The 18,464-nt window shown below is 56.9% G+C and overlaps 1 protein-coding gene across 1 annotated transcript in view; it reads right to left on the bottom strand.

The window, feature by feature from the left end:
* Positions 1-208: 208 nt before the first annotated feature.
* Positions 209-18,464, bottom strand: part of KDM2A (lysine demethylase 2A) — a 34,288-nt gene continuing 16,032 nt past the window's right edge. The window contains exons 5-22 of the mRNA XM_066187314.1: positions 18,206-18,284; positions 16,967-17,013; positions 16,675-16,853; positions 15,813-15,919; positions 15,403-15,496; positions 14,777-14,930; positions 13,983-14,098; positions 13,742-13,868; positions 12,538-12,959; positions 7,824-7,907; positions 6,002-6,268; positions 5,750-5,881; positions 5,582-5,671; positions 4,278-4,990; positions 3,148-3,311; positions 2,741-2,899; positions 2,433-2,648; positions 209-2,332 (exon numbers count right to left, since the gene is read on the bottom strand). Coding sequence (XP_066043411.1) covers positions 2,151-2,332; positions 2,433-2,648; positions 2,741-2,899; positions 3,148-3,311; positions 4,278-4,990; positions 5,582-5,671; positions 5,750-5,881; positions 6,002-6,268; positions 7,824-7,907; positions 12,538-12,959; positions 13,742-13,868; positions 13,983-14,098; positions 14,777-14,930; positions 15,403-15,496; positions 15,813-15,919; positions 16,675-16,853; positions 16,967-17,013; positions 18,206-18,284 — 3,332 coding nt within the window. The 3' untranslated portion in view covers positions 209-2,150. The remainder of the gene's footprint in view (positions 2,333-2,432; positions 2,649-2,740; positions 2,900-3,147; positions 3,312-4,277; positions 4,991-5,581; positions 5,672-5,749; positions 5,882-6,001; positions 6,269-7,823; positions 7,908-12,537; positions 12,960-13,741; positions 13,869-13,982; positions 14,099-14,776; positions 14,931-15,402; positions 15,497-15,812; positions 15,920-16,674; positions 16,854-16,966; positions 17,014-18,205; positions 18,285-18,464) is intronic.

Below are 18,464 nucleotides of genomic sequence, written 5' to 3'. Positions count from 1 at the left end.
ACAGCTCGCCCAGCCTGGTGCTAATATGGTATGAGCAAAGCCTCTCTAAAAATCCAGGATGGGAGAAGGCTCAGGAAGCAAAAAAAACTCATTTACAGAAAAAAAAAGAAAGGAAAAAAAGAAAAAGAACTCCACTTGCCAAGTAGTTGCCCTCCCTCTGCCCTAGCCAAGAACCCCCCAACCCCAGCTGAGAGAGCGCAAGACTTGGTTTGCTTTTACCCTTAATGCTTACATTTAATTTTAAAGCACAAACATCAGAGATGGACTCTAAATCGCCAACAAAAAAATAGATATTTACAATATTTCTCCGGGGAAGGAAGGGAAGGAGGAACGGAGGGAAGAGGGGATTAAAACGAAACAAAACCACAACCAAACCCTTAAACAAGTGACTTTGCTTGCAGGAGTTGTCTTCAGGGAGCAGGCTGGGTTGGTTTTAAATCACTAAGTGATTTTTATTATATATAATTCTCTTTTTTTCTTCCTCGTGGATTTGCACCACGCCGGGGTGGTGAGGAGGGTCGCACGCCGGAGTCTCTGCGGCTGGAGAGGTGGGGACACGGCGGGAAGGGGGTGTTGTCCCCGTGGAGGAGGGGCCACCTCACCCCTCTCAACCCCAGCTCTGGATATCTTCTTTCGCGTTGCAAAACTCAAAAGGAATCCAAAGGAAAAAGAAAAGCTTTAATTCTTCCGACGTCTTTCCCGGGAGCCGCCGCTGAGAGAGGCCGAGGCCGAAGGCTCCTCCTCTCGCCTGGGGAGGGGGGCGGGGGTTTCCTGCTCCGAGCCCTCCGGCTCCGCTTCGGCCACACTGCCCCTTGTCCCAGGCACTGCGGGATTGTCCCCTCGTGTCCCCCTGCCGGGGACAGTTCCCGCGGGCCGCCTCTCCTCCTTTATTGCTTCTGAAGCAGCGGGGGGGGTGCGGGCTGCCCCCCGAGAACCCCTGCAGGGCTGGGGACCGGTGGTGGCACGGAGGGGACACCCCGGATTGTGCTATTGGTACGCTGCCAGGGAGAGAGCAGGGTGCTGACACTGGGGGTACAGAGAGGGGGAGCGTCCAGGCACAGGCAGGACAGGGAGGGAAATAAAATAGTGACCCAGAAAATGAAGATTCCAACCTTTTTTCCTTTTTTTTTTTCCTTGTCTTTTTTTTTGTTGTTTTGTTTTTTTGTCTTTTTTTTTTTGTTGTTGTTGTTTTTTTTTTTTTAAAGTGCAAAAAGCTCTCTGCTGCCCTAGAGAGAGGTTCTTTGGACCAACCATTCATTGCAAAGGAAAATCGGCAGCGAAAAGGGGGTGGGAGGGAAGGAGAGGACGATGCCAGTTCGGTCCCAGGCTGCGGAGCAGCCCTCGCCCCTCCGGCCTCAGAGTGCTTCCTGGTGCCGGGAGCTGGGGAGGAAGAGGAGGCAGCTCCTGTCCCCGCCCTGTACTCGCTCACTCACCCCTGGCTAATGCTTCCCGAGTCCTCCCTGAGCTCTGGTGTACCTGTGGGTTCTCCCCTGCTCCATCCCCTCGGACAGATGAGATATCCCCCAGCCCCTGCTCCTGGGACACCCCAGCCATGGGGCTCCTGTGCTGGGTGCCCAAAGAACTGCCCGGATGTGTGGGAGGAGGAGGGGGATGGATAGCAGTCCCTGCAGCCAGACGAGGGGAAGGGAAAAGGGGGAAGAGCGCAGGGAAGCTCCGAGCTGGTGGTGGCACAGAGGGGGACAGGGTGTTCTGGCTCTGCTCCCGCGTCCTTGGAGAGACCTCGACCCTCAAGCTTTGTGCTACCGGGGGAGTGACAAGTGTTTCAAGGCGAGGAAACGACGGGGAAGAGGGGAAAAGCTGGGGGGAGAGGGTGCCCCATTTCTCTGCACAGAGGCCTCTGTTGCAGCCCCCACCTTGGGAGCGGCCAGACTCCAGCCGGGGCTCCCTGCCATGTGCCCATTCCTCCTCTGGTACTGGCCAGCCTGGCGGGACATCTTCCTCGGCAGAAGTCCCGGGGAAGGAGGAGGAGGAAGGACAGTGGAGCGAGGCCAGCAACGGCCCTGCCTGCCAAGTCAGGTGGGAGGCAGCGGCAGGACACGCAGGGCAAGGGGGGAAGGTGGAGGAGCAGCTCTCCGAGAGGGGTGGGATGGGCTCTTTTCCTTCTCCTCAGTCTGCCCCGGGGAGGGTCTCTAGCTGATTTTTTGGATCAGCTTCTCATCAGACAGGCAGTAGAGGCTGTTGATGGACAGGTCCGAGATGAAGTGCTCACAGGCTTTGCGGGTGATCTGTTTGCAACCCCGCAGGTCGATGAGGGTGATGTTGGAGATGCGGCGCAGGTACAGCAAGGCCTGGTCCGTCAGCTTATTGCAGCCTGCGGGCAGAGCACAGGGAGCGTGAGGGGGACACCTCCAGCAGCCAGCACCAGGAGGAGGTATGGGAAATCCAGGAGGCACCTGGAGCAGGGCACGCACCTGCCATGTTGAGCTCGGTGAGGGAGTTGCGTGTGGAGGAGCCCACGGCGGTGAGGAGGTTGGCCGACTGGTCCGTGAGGTGGTTGCAGTGGCTGAGGTCGAGGCGGGAGAGCAGGGGCATATGGCGGATGATCAGGCGCAGCGTGGCGTCAGTGATGTCCAGCCCGGCGAGCCGGAAGTCGATCATGTTGCGGAGTTTGCTGCGATTGTCCTGACCTGCACAGGCAGAGGGAGAAACAGAGTGGACAGAGTGCCCTGGAGACCTCCCCTTGTCCAGCCCAGCCAGCCCCAGGGCAGCAGCAGCTTACTGGGTTTGTCTGTTGGAGGCGTGAGCAAGTCCCGGATCTGAGGGTCCTTGATTCCTACTGCCCACCGAAGATCGAGGGTCCTGAGAAGGGGGCAGCTGGAGGTACTGAGAGCACAGACCGCAGACCAGGAACAGCCCGCTAGGATGAGGTCTTTCAGGCCTGGCAGAAGGGAAGCAGGTAACAAGTTAGACAGGTTTGGTCGGCTCCCAGATCTCCACCAGCTTTTTCCAGGCACATGAGGAAGCAGGTCCCCTCCCTGACTGGGGTGGGACGCTTGCTGGGTGACGGGACCCAGGCACCCAGGAGCTCCCAGGCTTGCAGGGTGTCTCTCCCCATGACCCAGCCCTAAGGAAGTCTCGGAGCAGGCTGGTGGCAGAGGAAGGGACCCCTTCCCAGCCCACACTCACCTGGCAGCCTGTTGACGAGCCATGTAAGCTGTTTTTTTGAGATATTGGTCCAGCTGAGGTCGAGGCTGACCGGCTGCCTTTTGATGATGCCGCTCAGCGCCTGGGGGGTGATGGACTTGCACCTGCTCAAGTCTATCTTTGTCCACAATCTCTTGTCACAGCACCTGGGGACAAGGACAAGGCTGAAAGTTGAATCCCAAGAGTCCCATGGGATAATAGACTGCCAGCAGGGTGCTCGGCTTCTGGAAGGAGTCCAGCCCTGGCATGGCCCCAGCCACAGAACAAGGTTGTCCCTCCTGGTTTCCATAGGCTTCCCCAAACATGGGAGGTTGCCGAAGGTGCTGGGCTACCCACTGCAGCCCCAGAAGGGCTTTGCTGCTGCAAAACAAGACTCCAAGTGACAGCTGCATGCTTGCTTCCCCCTCTGGGTGTTTCTCCTGATCTTAAGGATCCTTACTCCCAGCAGGCAAAACACTGTGTGTCCCACCCCACAGCACCAGCACAGCTCGGTCCTTAGCCAGGAGTAAACACTTCCTCTTCCATGGGAGTTTGTGAGAGCCAGGACCCGATGGCAGCTTAGCTGAGCCCCTGAGGGTGCAGGAGAGGGGACACTTCTCCACCACACCACTGCCACCAGCTGCTGATCAAAGCAGGCAATCCCTGCTGCTCGGCTATTAGAAACCTCCCAGTTTCCATTCCTGTCTGTTCCCAAGCCTTCCATGCACAGCTGTCCCGGTGCCAGCATTGTCTTTGGGCCTGCTGCCCCGCGAGGCATTTCCAGCCAGCAAAGCCATCCCGCCTGAGCCTGCCTTCCCTGCCTGCTGGGAGGCGAGGCAGCAAGGGAGGCCAGGAAGAGCAAGCACCATCAGGGTGATGGGCGAGGGAAGGGCACTGGCACCTTGCAAGGACACGGCAGGGGACAGCTGAGGGGACAGCTGAGGGGACAGGAGGAAGGCAGAAGGGAACAAGAGATGGGTGCACACATGGCAGAGGCACCAGGGCTGCCTACAGTGATGCCACCTGGCTCTGGGGAGTGACGGGAAGGCACTGAGGCCAGATCCTTCACCCTGCTCCCTCTGGATGTCTGCCACAGATGTACCCCCAGACCCAGGACGTGTCTCCACACTCACCACTTGTACCAGGTCTTGCACACCCGCATGCACTCGCAGAGCTCCCTGCGGGTGAGGTAGCGGAACACGGACATCCAGACCTCGCGCTGGACGCAGCTCTCCTCGCCCTCCTGTGCCCGGCCCCCGCGCCCGTTCAGCCGGGCCGCCCCCCCCTCCTCCGCGTTCTCGTCCTCCTCCTCCTCTTCCTCCTCCTCTTCCTCAGCAACCGCCTCCTCGTCAGCCCCGCTGCGCAAGGGCATCCTGGCAGGCGCGTGGCGCACGACCACGCGCGGCGAGTGCTGCAGGTTGGCCGAGGAGGCCGTGATGGCTTGGAGCTTGGGGACGATCGAAGTGCCGTGGACATCTTTGGTGGGGCGCTGGAGCGTCACGGTGAGGTAGGAGCCGTGCAGCTTGGCCTTCTCGACCTCTGACAGCTCCTTTTTGCCGCTGGGGTTGTTCTCCTTCTCCCGCACCATGGTTCTCTCCGTGGCCTGGAGCCGCAGCAGCTGCCGGCGCTTGAAGCGCTCGTCTCGGCTGGCGCTGTGGTGGTCGCTGGGCCCAGCGCCTGGGGATGAGCGTGTCACCACCCCGCGGGGGGACGCGGGGTCATGGATCAGCTGCAGCATCGGGGTGGGCGAGTTGGGCGGGGGGGTCAGGGGCTCCTCGCAGCTCCGCAGGGGCCGCAGCACCTTGGCTTGCGCCGTGTCATCGTCGCTCTCCTCCACCTTGCGCTTCTGCGGGGAATGGGGGTAGATGGTTAATGGGAAGGAGGCCTGGGGAAGGCTTTTCCCTTCTCTTTCTCCCCAGGGAAACACCATGGTGCTGGCAGGACCTGCACCAGCAGTGCCCAGTGAAATCATAGAATGGTTTGGGTTAGATAAGGACACCTTCCACTAGATCAGGTTGCTCCAAACCCAATCCAACCTGGTCTTGAACGCTTCCAGGGATGGGGCATCCACAGTTTTGGTCAATCTCTGTCAGGGTTTCACCACCCTCACACTAATTAATTTCTTCCTCACAGCTCATCTAAGTACCACAAGGACCAGAGTACACCCACACCAGAAACAAGCTTTTTCCTAATCCTTTCTCAAAAAAGGGGTTGGCTTACGCTCCATGCCTAACAGTTCCATGTCTCTTACAGTGGAATATCTTAGGATCGCATTGCAGTAGAATGTACCCAGGCTCCCAGGTGCTGCACCCCCATGATTTTCATTCTCACTGATCACTGCCCCTCCCAGCCCATGCTGGTTGAACACATCTTTGGCAGGATGCAGTGGGAGAGATGGAGGACATAGATCCTGCCTTGCCACAGCACAGCTCCTTACCTGGCCCTTCTCTGTGTCGTCGCCCTGGTAGCACTTGGGGCACTCCCAGCAGTTGGGGAGCTCATCATTGAGCAGCCCTTCCCCATCCATCTGCAACAAGAGGAGGGGGTCAGCAGCAGCCCAGCCCCACAGCTGAGTCCCCCTTAGCCCAGCACATGCCCTGCTCACCTGCAGACAGCCAGGGTGAACAATCTCGTTGCAGATACAGCACTCCATGAGCTTCTTCTCAAAGTCCTGCGAGTCCTCGTTCTGATCCACCTCCCCGCAAAGTGCACACGTGACCGAGTGAGGCAGCCTGGGCTACAAAGGAAAGCAGGGTTGACACCAGGGCATGGTGGGACAGCGTTCACCCCTTCTTTCCTACCATCTGAACTATGGAGAAGCAACCAGCTATCCCCCAGGAATCCAACTTGGACTCACCGCCAAGCACTGTCGGAGGACACAGGACTGCTTCATGCGGCCAGGCCCGCCAAACTTCTTCATGTCCCTGCAGTAGTGGCACATGCCACACTCGCCCTGCATGCAGGCCTTGCATTTCCGGCACCGCACCCGCCTCCGCCGGGCACCCGACACGATGGGAGACACTGTGGACCTGACAGGAGTCGGGCGTGGTGCTGGCTTCATGGTGTGTGGCTTGGTGATGGGGATGGTGGGCAGGCGTACCCGCAGCCGGGCCTGGAGCTTTAGCTGGCGACAGGGAGAGAGCATTGGGTGAGGAGAGGGAAGTGCTGTGCTCTGCCAGGATCTGGAAGGCTCTGATCCCTGGATTCAGCACTACGACTTCAGATAATGTGCCAGAGAGTAGCTCTGCTCCCTCAGCGCTCCGCAGCCAAAGGCGCCTGGATCAGCGCTGACCTGGCACTTCTCCTGGAGCACACTCCTTAATCCCTCACATCACCCCACACCAAAAGCTACCCTTCCTGTCAGCCCCTGTTAGGGCTCAAATGGGTCTGGAAAGGGCTACTGAGTCCCAAAAGCATCCCACAGCATGCACGCTTCCCTACCTAGGCAAGGAATTACAAGGTCCACCCAGGCTGTTCTCTCTGTGCCACTCTGCAAACTGCACAAGGGACAGCTCTGGTTGCTCTTTCCCAAGCTCGTGGCACACTGGGAACACCCACACCCTCCTTGTTTACAGTGCAGGTAGGACAGCACAGCTCTCCAGCTGTCACCCTGCATCCCATCAGCCCTCACAGGAAACCTGCTGGCTGCAGCATCCTTCTGGGATTGGCCATGCTAGGATGTGCACCACAGCTGATGGGCTTGGGGAAGGGCAGGCTCCCAAGGATGGGGTTGGGGATGTGCCAACCTTCTGAGTGCTGCACCCAAAGCATGCACACATCTCTGGGTCACTTCTCCCAGAAAAGTTTCCCAAGATGCTTGTGCTGCACAAGGATCGTGCTGGAAACCCTGGGCAGAGCAGGCAAGCAGAGACAGGCACCTCCAAAGGTCCATCTGAGAGGCTCATTTGTTGCCAGACTCCCAAACAGGGTGTTACCCGCCCTTCCCAGTGAATGGGTCCTGCTCTTCCCATCGCCTGCCCGTGAGCCCATCTCCTGGCAGGAAGGAAGAAGTGACCTCTGGGAGCCACCCTGGCAGGCCACAGGAAGGCAGCCTGTGGAAGGGAAGTCCGGCTGCTCCATGCCTCCATCTGCCCAGCGAGTTCAGCCCAGGCTGCAGCCCAGCTGTGGGCCTTGGGCTATCAGCACAGCTGGACAGGGAAAGGCAGGGATGCATGGAAAGGTCTCATTGCTGAGGAGCTGGCTGTGACCCACAGGGAGAGACTCCCAGGAGAGAGTTGCCTTGCTTGGGGTTGTAAGACCCAATCCTACAACAGGGACAGGGACACAAGGGACACGGTTCACCTCACAGTGAGGCCTTCCCTGACACACAACATTCCTCAGGCCATCCAGGTCGCCCTATCAATCCCAAGGGCTCCTGGGAGAGCAGGATCACCCCTTCCTCCCACAAGGCCCGCAATTCTCCAAGCACAACTAAAGGGCTGGAGAACATGGAGCATCTGAGGCTGATCTGATTACCACCCATCAGCTGAGCTGGGATAACCGGCATGGTGGGAGATCTCTGGGTTTGCCTGTGGTGCCGTGGAGGTGGCTGCACCCCACATCCCACTTTGGCACTGCTCCCAAGGGAGATATGGAAGTGGTGCCACCACACCCCAGGCTTGGGAAACGACTCAACATGTGACACCCACCCATCTGGGTCCCCTCCTCGCGGCTCCTACCTTATCTCTCTTGGGCCACTGGACGATGGGGACGCCTGTAAGTGCCAGTTTGGGGTCGCTGTTTGCGTATTCTTCCAACAGCAGCTAATGGAGAAAGAGGAGGGGGAACACAGCAGAGAGACAAAAAACACAGGTGTGAGCAGAGGGAAACACGGCTCCCGCCAGCGAGGCAGGCTCCGACCAGATGCCAAGGCCAGCATGCTTCAAAGGCGGCTGGGAAGGAGCCCTCCTCTCCCCACGCCCGCCAGCAACCATTCCTCCTCCCCACATGAGACAGACAAGCTCTGTCGAGTCGATCTGCACCAGTGCTTTCATCAACTGCATTTCAGCCCCGAGGCCCCGCGCTGGGCGGTGGTAGAGGGGGAAAGCGCCAAGATTCGGCAATCTGGGGGGATTTTGGAGGGAAGATTCACCAGCATTACCCCCCCAGCTGCTCCCCACGCACGGGGCAGCCTGTAGAATGCAGCAGCAGCAGCAGGATGTAATGCCCCAAGCACCCCTTCCGTGGCCTGGCATAAGCTGCCGGCAGCAGAGAGCTGCTCCCCCGCACTGCCTCAGGGTTTGGCTTTGACTTGGAGGGAGAGATCCCTCGGCACCGACCGGACTGGCACACTGCCCTCCGGCGCGACAGGCCCTCCCTCCTGGTGCACAGGGCTTCCGCCCTCACCCCGGTCTTGCAGCCCCCTCCAGCGCAGCCCCCTCCCCACATCCACTCCCCACCGAATTCGCCAGTTGCAAAGGTGCTTTATTTACTTGACGTTGCCATGGTTACGCAGGCAGGAGCCTCCTGCCGGCATCCCGGCGGGCGGTGCTTCCCGCTGCCAGGCAGGGCCAGGGCAGGGGGTGCCCGGCGTGCCCCCCGCCCGCTTTTCCTGGTGTCTGGGGAGGCAGGAAGCCGCAGTCTCCCCTGGGCTCCCTGGCAGCGCAGCGTGCCGCCTTCAGACCTTCCGCCTCCCCATGAGCACACGCCGAGGGAAAGGTCAGGGCTCGGAGCTCCCACACGGACATCCGTGAGACCGCAGCGTCCGCCTGCCCGTGGCACCGGGGACGGGGCGGCTCGGGCAACGCGGCGGCTCGGGCAACGCTCCCCACCAGGGAGCCGAGGGATTGCGGGGGCTCCCGGGTGCTGCGGCTGCATCTGGCTCGGAGCCGGGGTGGGCGACAGCCCGCTGGTCCCCTGTGCCTCGTCGCGCTGTGGCCGGAGGGACGCGGCGGAGGAGACCCTGCGCACACGCGGTCGGAGCGCCTCGGCAGCGGTGCCGGCGAGAGCGCCCCGGGGACGGGAGAAGTGAGCCCAAGCACCGGCCAGGGACCCCTCCGGGGAAGCAGGGGTGGCCCCGCGATCCCCTCCCACCCTGTCCGGAACCGGAGCGTCCCCGCGTCCCCTCCCCGCGCCACGAGCATTGCCAGCTGCCTGACCTTGCGCCTCCGGAGCTGCCGAGACTCTGGGGTGAAGTTTGCCGAGCCCTCTTTGTTTCGGTGCCCGCACGGCGAGGGCTGGGGCCCCCTCCCCTCTCCCCGGACACCTCCGGGAGCTGGCTCAGACCCCGGCCGGACCCCCGGTGTTCGGGGACATGGCTGGGGGAGCAGCTGCGCCCCCCGCCCCGAGCGTCCCCGGCTCCTCCCCGCCCCCGGCAGCCGCACCGGCGGCCGCGTGCTCCTCCCGAGCCCTTGGGCAGCGGCGGCGGCAGCTTCCTGAGCCGGAGACAATGCTGCTGCGTCACCCACATGCGGTTCCCAGCAATGCTTTGCAACGGGAAGATGGCAGAAGAGAAAAAGGGAGCGAGGGAGCGGAGGGCAGAGCCGCGCTGCTGCAGCGCCGGGAGGGGCCGGGACGGCGGGGATTGGCGCAGGGTCCGGGCGGCGCTGCCCACCGGGCTCCCCGGGATCCCTCCCTCCCTCCGCCGCCGCAATCCGAGAGGCCGGGGCCGGGCTCCCCGGGGCCGGGCAGAGCGTGGCCGAGAGCCCTTACCCCGTCCCGCTCAGGCCCAGCCTCCCCGGCGCCTTTCTTTTGTCTGCTCCCAGGCGGGTTTGGGACGCAGCAGAGACCCCGCTGCAGCGAGCGGGGCTCTAGAATGTAAGCAAGGGTCATCTCCCTTGCAGTTCACCCCAGGGTCTGCACCCCCCGACCTGGAGGCACAAACATCCCGCCAGCCAAGTTTGGGAGCAGCCACATTCCCAAAGGCACCGGGGACCAAGCCGCTAGAGGGGGACAGATCCATACCGGGCGATCAAGGTGTCCCCAAGCAATCCCAGCCCGCCGAGACGCCCCCCAGCTACACACCGCAATTAAAATGGAGGAAACTCCTGAAATAAAGCCAAACAGCACAGGGGAGCAGCGGCTGCTCCCACTTCTGATGCATCCAAAGTATCTGCAGGCAACTCCAGCTCTGTGTTCCCAGGAAGCCAGTCGCATGCCGACCTGGCTCCAGACTGTCACCAACTGTGCCACCAGTGACACCCTCGGGCCCCTGGCACGGGCTCTCTGCGACCCACAGGCAGAAGCGTGACCAGTGCTGCCATCCCACCATGAGAGCCCTTCCTGGTGCACTCATAGGCCACCCTGAACTTCCTCACCCATCCCTGAAGACACCATCCCCATTCCTCACCAAATTCTCTCTGTGCCCATTGCCCAGTCAGGTAGTGAGCAATGCCACACCAGAGGTTTTGAGATGAGGTCCCGGAGACAGGATCAGCACTTCTGGGACAGCTTTCTCTTGTTTCTACAATCCTTGGTGCTCCAACAGCTCCATGCAGAGCGCAGATAGAAACTGTTTATGCCAGGCCACAGGGGCTTAGCTTTAGACCTGCTGTCAGCTGCCTCATGACCACTCCCCTGTCAAATCTAGTCAGGGAAACCAGCACACCACAGAGGGGTCAGAAAGCATGGATCAAAGCAGTCAAAAGACAACACGACATCTCAGAAATTCCCTCTTTGTCAAGGATCCTTCCAATGACCCCACCACGCTCCGAATTTTCAGACAATTCCTGCCACAGAGGTAACATTGTCACATCCAAAGTGTCACATCCTGCCACATGACACTGCAGGCTGAACTCGTGATAGGATACATATTTTTCCATGTGACCCAACAGACAGACACCCTGAAATCCTGATAACTTCACAAGAGGCTGTGGGAAAAGGCAGCATTTTCCTGGCCCCTGGTGTGCCTGGGACACTGGATAGCAGAGGGTGGCACTGGATGGGCAGATCAAGGTGCCAGGCCTGCAAGTCTGGATGAGAAAACACCACGTTCTGACCTGGGAAGCACAGAGCAAAGTGCAGCTTTCACAGCTTGGCCAGATCCCAGCTTCATCAATGACCTTACCTGGTGACACAAGGGCAAAAGTACCTGCTGCAGATTGGTGGCCCCAGTTAGAAGTTTTAGCTAGAAATGTCTTAAGCCCTTCTCAGGCTTTATGAGCCAACCTCTTCTGGCCACTTCCACCACCTCTAGAGTATTTGAATGTAGAACTTTGCTGTGGTTGGACAAATGTGTCCCACTTTCCCCAGCCACTGCAGGCTGTGACTAAGGATCTTAATGCCTTGAGGATGCCAGTCCTAAGGGATGAAGCCCTGCAGCTCAGGATACTTCCAAACCTCAGCCAGCTTTAAGGAGCAAATCCTAAGGGAGGTTTTCTGGGACCACAAAGGCAGCTCCCCATAGCTCATCTGTGAGGTACAATTGGACACGGTGGGGGTGGGTCACACCAAAACCACAGGCACACCTTTACTACCTCCAAAACATGAACTAATTCTTTGATCAGGTCTCAAACTCCAAGTGAACACCAATAACCTTTAAGGCTCTGCCTTCAAAATGCCCAACATCAGCCTCCTTCTGTCAGTCCAAGGGTGAAACACAGCTCACAGTACAGGTTCCTCCAGAGCGCCATACAGGGCTCAGAAAAACATGTGTCACACTCTCAAAGGTCACAGCACACACAGGATGTCTGAAAAGCCACAGAAAACCAGAAATTCAGACCCTAACAGCAACCCAGACTCTTTGAGCCAAGACTCTGGGACCCCAGAGCTGCACCCTCTGCCCCAAACACAGCACATCTCTGGATTTACCCGAACAACTCACAAAAAACATCAGGAGACAGCACTTGGAAATAAAAACAATGGCAAAGACAAGAACACATGAATGGCTGTTTCTGGATGTCAGCTTTGGTATAGGCAAGCAGCTGTACAGACCAGCCACAGCAAGCAGGGGAGCAGAAGGTAACTTTTTAGGGACTAGAATGATCCCTGGGGATAGAGTGAAGCCGACATTCCCACTTCAGTGCTGAAACAGCTAGAACACCAAAGCTCATTGGGTCAGCTCAACAGATGAAGGCAAATAAAATCCAAACAACCCTCACCAGCCCAAAATAACTGACGCTCATAACTCCAGGTCACACCCTGAGCAAACAACTCGAACAAAGCCAAATCCACCTGGGGCAAGGAAAAGGCTCCAACTGTCACAGAGTCCACAGCCAAAACTGGAAGTGAACTGCATCAGCAACAAGCATTCCTGCACTGACAGCCGTAAGGGACCCACCAGGGCCCAGCCACCCTCCTGCTTTCCCAACCCCAAAACTCAGGGCTGTCCCTCAGGTGTAACATCAGCCTCACACAGAGGAAGAGGAAGACACCAATCCTGCCCCAGGACAGGGGCAGGGTGAGGGTGAAGCCCAGTCTCCTTGTGGGAAGTGCTCTGCACTCGCTCAGGCCTACCTTGACGTCAGCGATGAGGGCGTCCTCATCCTCGATGCCGGTGGGAACACACTTCTTGTGCAGAGGGAGTGACTCCAGCTTGTCCACGAGGCAGCGCAGGCCCTCCAGCTCAAACTGGGTCAGGTGCACCTTCCTGCTCTTGCGGGGGCTGCCCCCGCTCGGCTCCCAGGCCTGGCCATTTTGGGAGCCCCGGCTGGAGTCGGAGGAGTCTATGGATGGGGTCTTCTTGAGACCCGGCAGGCTGCTCCGGCAGCTCTTGCCCAGTTCGTCATAGTCCACATCGGCACCGTTGGCAATGGGGCTGGTGAGAATGGACCTCCTGGTCACAGGGCGCCGGGACTCCTTCCCTGCTGCGTCCTCATCATCCTCCTCCTCCTCCTCCTCTTCCATGTTCACTGAGTCCGAGGAGCTCAGCTCCATATCTGCCATGATGGAGAAACAGGGACAGCAATCACAGAGGTGTTCCGTGTTTAGTGGGATCCCCCAGTCATGAGGGATGCCGGAGCAAAAGATTTCTGAGGTGAAAGGAACAGAGAAGCTGGAAAAGAACAGCTAAACACCCTTCCCATTCCTGTTTGTGGGAATGCAAAGGTCCCAGAGGAAGAAACAGCAAATGCCCAAGACCGAATTTCACGTCCTAAATCTTATTTCATGGAATTGGGTTGGAAGGGACCTGGACTGTCATCTAGTCTAACCCCAGTGCCATGGGCCTGGATCTTCCACTACATCACATTGCTCAAAGCCCTGTCCAACCTCATTTTGCTTTGGAGGGCTTGGGATCTCCAGCTGAGGGCTCAGGACCCAGATGCTGCCTTCATGGTGCAAGAAAGAGGATGTGGACTCACTCATAACCGTGAGGTCGCTGAGCCCTGCAAGTAACTCTTTCAGCCCTTTAAACCCTGTGTGCAGAAGGCCCTGGCCAGCCAGAGAGAATTCCTGCCCACAGCACAGCGGTGGTCACTGCAACTTCCCCCCATCTCTTCCGTGCAAGGCTCTGAACTGGTGGTGGTTTCACAGCTGAGAAGAACCTGGGCTGCTGCAGGGTCAAAGGAGGAAGCAGAAGTCTGGCTGGGTGTGACTTCATGTTCAAAAAAAACCCCACCCAGCCCTCCCCTGCCTATCACACTGCTGAGCCAGTGCCCCAGCAGGAGGGTGTAAGAAGTCAGTTGGATAAGGGTGAGGAAGGAGTAAGGGCTGAACTTACCCATGCTGAGGGATTCCTTCTGGAAGTCCTTGGTCAGGTGGGAGCGGCTGGTGATGCAGTACACATAGCGCTCCAGCACGTACCAACACATCTCATAATAGAAGGGATAACGAAATTTATTTGGGACCTGGAAAACAGGCAAGAGGATCTGTCAGGCCTCCTTCCCACTGCTGCTCTCAGATAACAGATGCCACACCAGGCCGGGCCCAGCGTCCAGCACGGGTGTCCCATAGGGCCTTACCCGTGTGCGGTCCTCAATGCTGTAGATCCGGAGCTGCATAGGGATGTTGAAACTGTGTAAGAAGTTGCCCCCAAAAACCAGCGTGTCCATGGGAGTATACACAGCATGGATCCAACCTTGGGGAAAAAGCAGAGTTGGAAGAATCCTTCTGATCCACCTCGCATAGTTTTTTGTTACCCTGGTGTCATCCTAGATTGTTTCCTAAGCCCGTCAGGCATAGCACCAAGGGAAACAGCCTTCCAAAGTCTGTTCCAACACTCCAAACACCTTCAAAATAACTCAAGTTCCAGTCCTTATCTCCAAGACTAACCAATCCAGCCAAGTCCAACATCTGGGGAATTCCAGCATGGGTTTCCTTACGGCAAAGCCACTCAGTTCAGAAGAAATGTCAGTTGTGATAACAGGACTCAAATGAGTGAGTTGTGCAATCCCTGGTGTTTTCGGCTCCTGGTGGTGTCATGAGACACCCAGGAAGCTGAGGAGCTTCCTTGGGCCAGCCTCTCCTGAACCTACACTGCTCCATGTGTCAACATGACAGGATCTGGGAAAGACTCCTTTAATAATTAATCAAATGTGATGTGAGCCAGCCACAACTTTCCTAACAACACTTGGGCTGGATCTACAATGCCATCACAGGCATGTTTTGGGAGGTGGCAAGCGAAAGGACAGAGCCACATCACATCTCCCTCTCCCAGTGACTCATGAGGGAGCTAAATCCTGCCAGTGTTCCAGGAGTTTTTGTGCTGCCACAACCCTGGCCAAGACCAGGGTGCCCTCTGCCCACCCTGAGGTACCTGAGGGGATGACAAATGTGTAACCCTGCTTGAGCTCGATGCGCTGGCACTCTGACACTCTGTCCCCGAGGAAAATGTCTCCCTGCTTCCCTGAGAGAAGCCAGTTTTCATAGAGCTCCAGGTTCTGGGGTGTGGGAGGGATCAGCCAGAAGATCTGCAAATAAAGACAATATGCTTATGTAAGTCATCACATAATGAACAGCTATGGTTTCTTCCCAACATCTGAATTTCTTCCTTGCCCCTCTCCCTGAGGACTTCCCAGCAAAATGACTCGGACAGCTGCTCCCCTCAAAAGGACAAGCAAGGTCTTTCCCAGCCTGACACAGTGAGTGCTACAGGTAGCCTGAGCTTAGGATGCTTTTTAAGGTATGATTTACATCAGCGTCAAGAGATACAGAGCCTAGGAAAGCCACCAGAGTGACAGGAGATTTACAGAGTTAGATTTACCATGTTAGAGCTACACCTGAACTAAGGACTGGCACCCGACTCCATGCAATATAGACGTTTAGGGTGGAAAGACTTCAATTTGCTGTCTGGGACCTGCATCGTCAAGGACGTACACAAAAAACAGACCAACAGCCACTTTGCTAAAGTACCTGCAGCTGTCCCAATAGGGACTGTCCTACCTTTCCCCCTCGGTGAATGTGATACCACACAGAAGTGCCACCAAAGTCCACGTGGAAATCTGTGTAGCAGCCCTTGACACTCATCAAACAGTATCTGGTGAAAAACAAGATGAGAAGATGATGAAAATGAATGGTGATCCACACTTTGGAGCAGGTACGACATTCTGAGAGAATGGGTCCCCCAAACCCAGGCCAGTGGCTCAGAGCAGTGTCACAAGCCACTCAAGCCCCTTTTCCACACAGTTACAGGGGATTAAATGAATGACTGCAGTGGCCTTACAAGCATCACTCATGAAAATAAGCTGGGAGATTGTTTCTCCCCCTTCCCCTTGGTACAAACTGCTGCTCCCTTGGGCAGTTTTCCTGCAAGAGATTGTTTGCTGCCTGCCACAGCTCAGGAAGTCACTTACTTCTGCACCTTTGGATACTGCATTTCCAGGATGGCATTGGTAGATTCTGTCTGACTTTCCTTCAGGTGCCTGGGCCACATGTTATCAACCCAGTCTATCAAATCCACCTACAGCAGAAAGGTGGGAGACGTGAATACAGAAAAAAGGGGCACAGCAAAACTTTTTGCTACCCCAGGCTGGAAAATCCCTTTTTGGTCTTTCCCCACACCCAGAAACTTTCTCAGTGCCACTGGGACAGTCCTACACATAAAGCACTTAGGATCAGGCACTCAGATGCCAGCTCTGGACTTCTATAAAAAATATGCCAGACAGCATCTCATAGGGTGGGATTCAACTCCCTAAGCTTCAGAAGAGCCAGAGATGCTGAGGTTCCCCTCTGCAGTTAACAGAGATAAGTAACTGGCCCCACACAGCTGCCACTTCCACTCTGCTGATGGCAGAGGGAATTCGGGATGTTCGTCCCATCCATCCCACCTCCCACAATTCATTTTCCCACCACAAAACAGCTTCCTGCCCCTCTTCCAGCACATCTCCAGTTTTGGCCTCCTCTGCCCTCAGAGATTTCAGCACTTCGCATCAGGAACCCTCCCCGACACCTGCACAGAGTTCAGACTTCCATATTTCTAATTGCTGACAGCCAGTGAACAGGCCATCTCCCTGCAGAGTGACGTGCCAGGGACTTGGCCATGGTCACCACAGCCTGACTGGAAGATCAGCTCCAGCAGCTTCCAGACTGACACACCCACTGAGCTCACGCATGCTCCAAGCTGCTCCTCTGCACCCACATCCCAATGCCAGGCTGCACCTCCCCTCCAGATTTCCAGGGAAAGCAGATCCCTGTGGGAGGAAGAGCCCCGCTCACCGTAGCAGGTCTCTGCACCAGGTTCTCCAGTTTGGTGTGGCTGAACTCCAGGCTGATGACGTTGTAGAGTTTCTCCCGCTCCTCCTCCGGCGTTTCGTAGTAGCGCGCCCACTGCGCCATGGACATCTCGATGTCCCGCTGCGTGTTCACATCCATCACATCCACTATCCGTCGGCTCCCTGGTACGACAGACACATCACTGAACTGTCCCCGTGCACCATGGACTCCAGGCGGTGAGATCTTCAAGGATCCCAACCACACAAGCGAGTGCAGGGTGCCTGCAGACACTTACCCACACACAGCCGCACATCGTTCACGCTGAAGTCTGGATCTGGCATCCTGTGGAACAAACATCTGGCTAAAAAATCATCAAGTGCTTCTGGCTGCACACCCTGTGACCCAGTAATTGGCACCCTGAAGGTACATCTGTGCTGCTTTGGTGTTGGAGAAGGCCATGGAACAGGATCTCTGGGGGCACAGGACTGGGGTGAAAGACTAGGACAAACTTCTGGCTCAGGAAGCAGGCTTGGGAATAGGATGTACTATCTCCAGAGCTGTTGTACAGTGACTTCTAGCAAAGGAGCCAGCAGGCCTTGAACTAAGCAATCCCAGCTCTCGTTTTAAAGGCTGCTTGTGTGAGTTATCCCAATCCAAAGGCACGGCCGGAGCAGGACACGCAGTATATTCCACTGACACAGCAGAACCACTCCAATGTTTGTACTGGCACCCTTCTCTGTACAAACACTGCTGTCACAGGCAGAGCAGGCTGGCAGCCATTCGGGCAGCTCTTGACCCAGAGAAGTACCCAAAAGCTCAGGAGAAATCCAGTTTCAGCCACACTGTAATCCCCAGTATCAAATCTCTACCCTCCCAAGTCACCCAGCAGTTAAACTGAGCCTGGCACGACTTCCTACCCAATTCACCCCAGCACAGGACATCCTGCACTGGATGAGATATCACCCATCTGTTCACAGCCAGCTGGGGGAGTTCAGAGCAGTGCTGCTGGTACCGGCTCTGAAAGTTTGTGAGGGGTCATTTATTCCTCTAATCTTTGTATAAATCAACCCCAAAAAACACTGACCCAGTTTACACTTAGAGCTGCAAACCTCAATGGATGTACTGCAGCAAGAGAGGCAGACAGCAGCTTAGAAGTTCGGAAAATCAGGTTGGAATTCTGGAAAATGCCAGAAATACTACAAATTGTTTGACTCTCTGGCAGTAGATGCCTATGTTACTAGAAAAGAAACCCAGCCAGATGTTGCATCAGAGCAGCAGTGGGACTTTCCAGACATTTGGTGGAACTCTGATCACCTACAGCCAATTCAGTTCTCTCTTTTTCAGTCCAAACACACTAGGAAGAACAGGATAGCCAAGCTGGAAGATAATTCTCTCTGCTCACTGTACATAAAGAACTGCACGGACACGACACAGTCAAACCAGCTCAGCAGAGGCAGAATCAGATCCCACACAGTGCGGAGAGATGAAGGAATAGGGCCACAGTCACCCACCACTCCGTGCTTCCAGCACTTACTTTATCCCCAGGCCGTCCGAGCTCCTGAAGATGAGTGGGTCCCTCAGGCCACCCCGCTGGATGTACTCAACTGTGAAGTCTGGTGTGGGGAGACAAGAGGGAAGGTTTAGGAGAAACTCAGAGCATTATAGACACACTGAGGTTGGAAAGGATCTCTGGAGATCCCTAGTCCAACCCTGCTCCTCACTTTTCTACATTACTTCAGAAATCCTGGAACTCCTTTGCAGCAGTTCTGAGAGGCAGTATGGTGTGTGCTGCT

The sequence above is a fragment of the Chamaea fasciata genome, unplaced genomic scaffold, assembly GCF_029207755.1.
Source record: "Chamaea fasciata isolate MVZ Bird 193981 ecotype frontalis unplaced genomic scaffold, bChaFas1.0.hap1 SCAF_7, whole genome shotgun sequence".
NCBI lineage: Eukaryota > Metazoa > Chordata > Aves > Passeriformes > Sylviidae > Chamaea > Chamaea fasciata.
The sequence above is the reverse complement of the archived record's forward strand: the minus strand, read 5'-3'. Positions and strand labels throughout refer to the sequence as shown.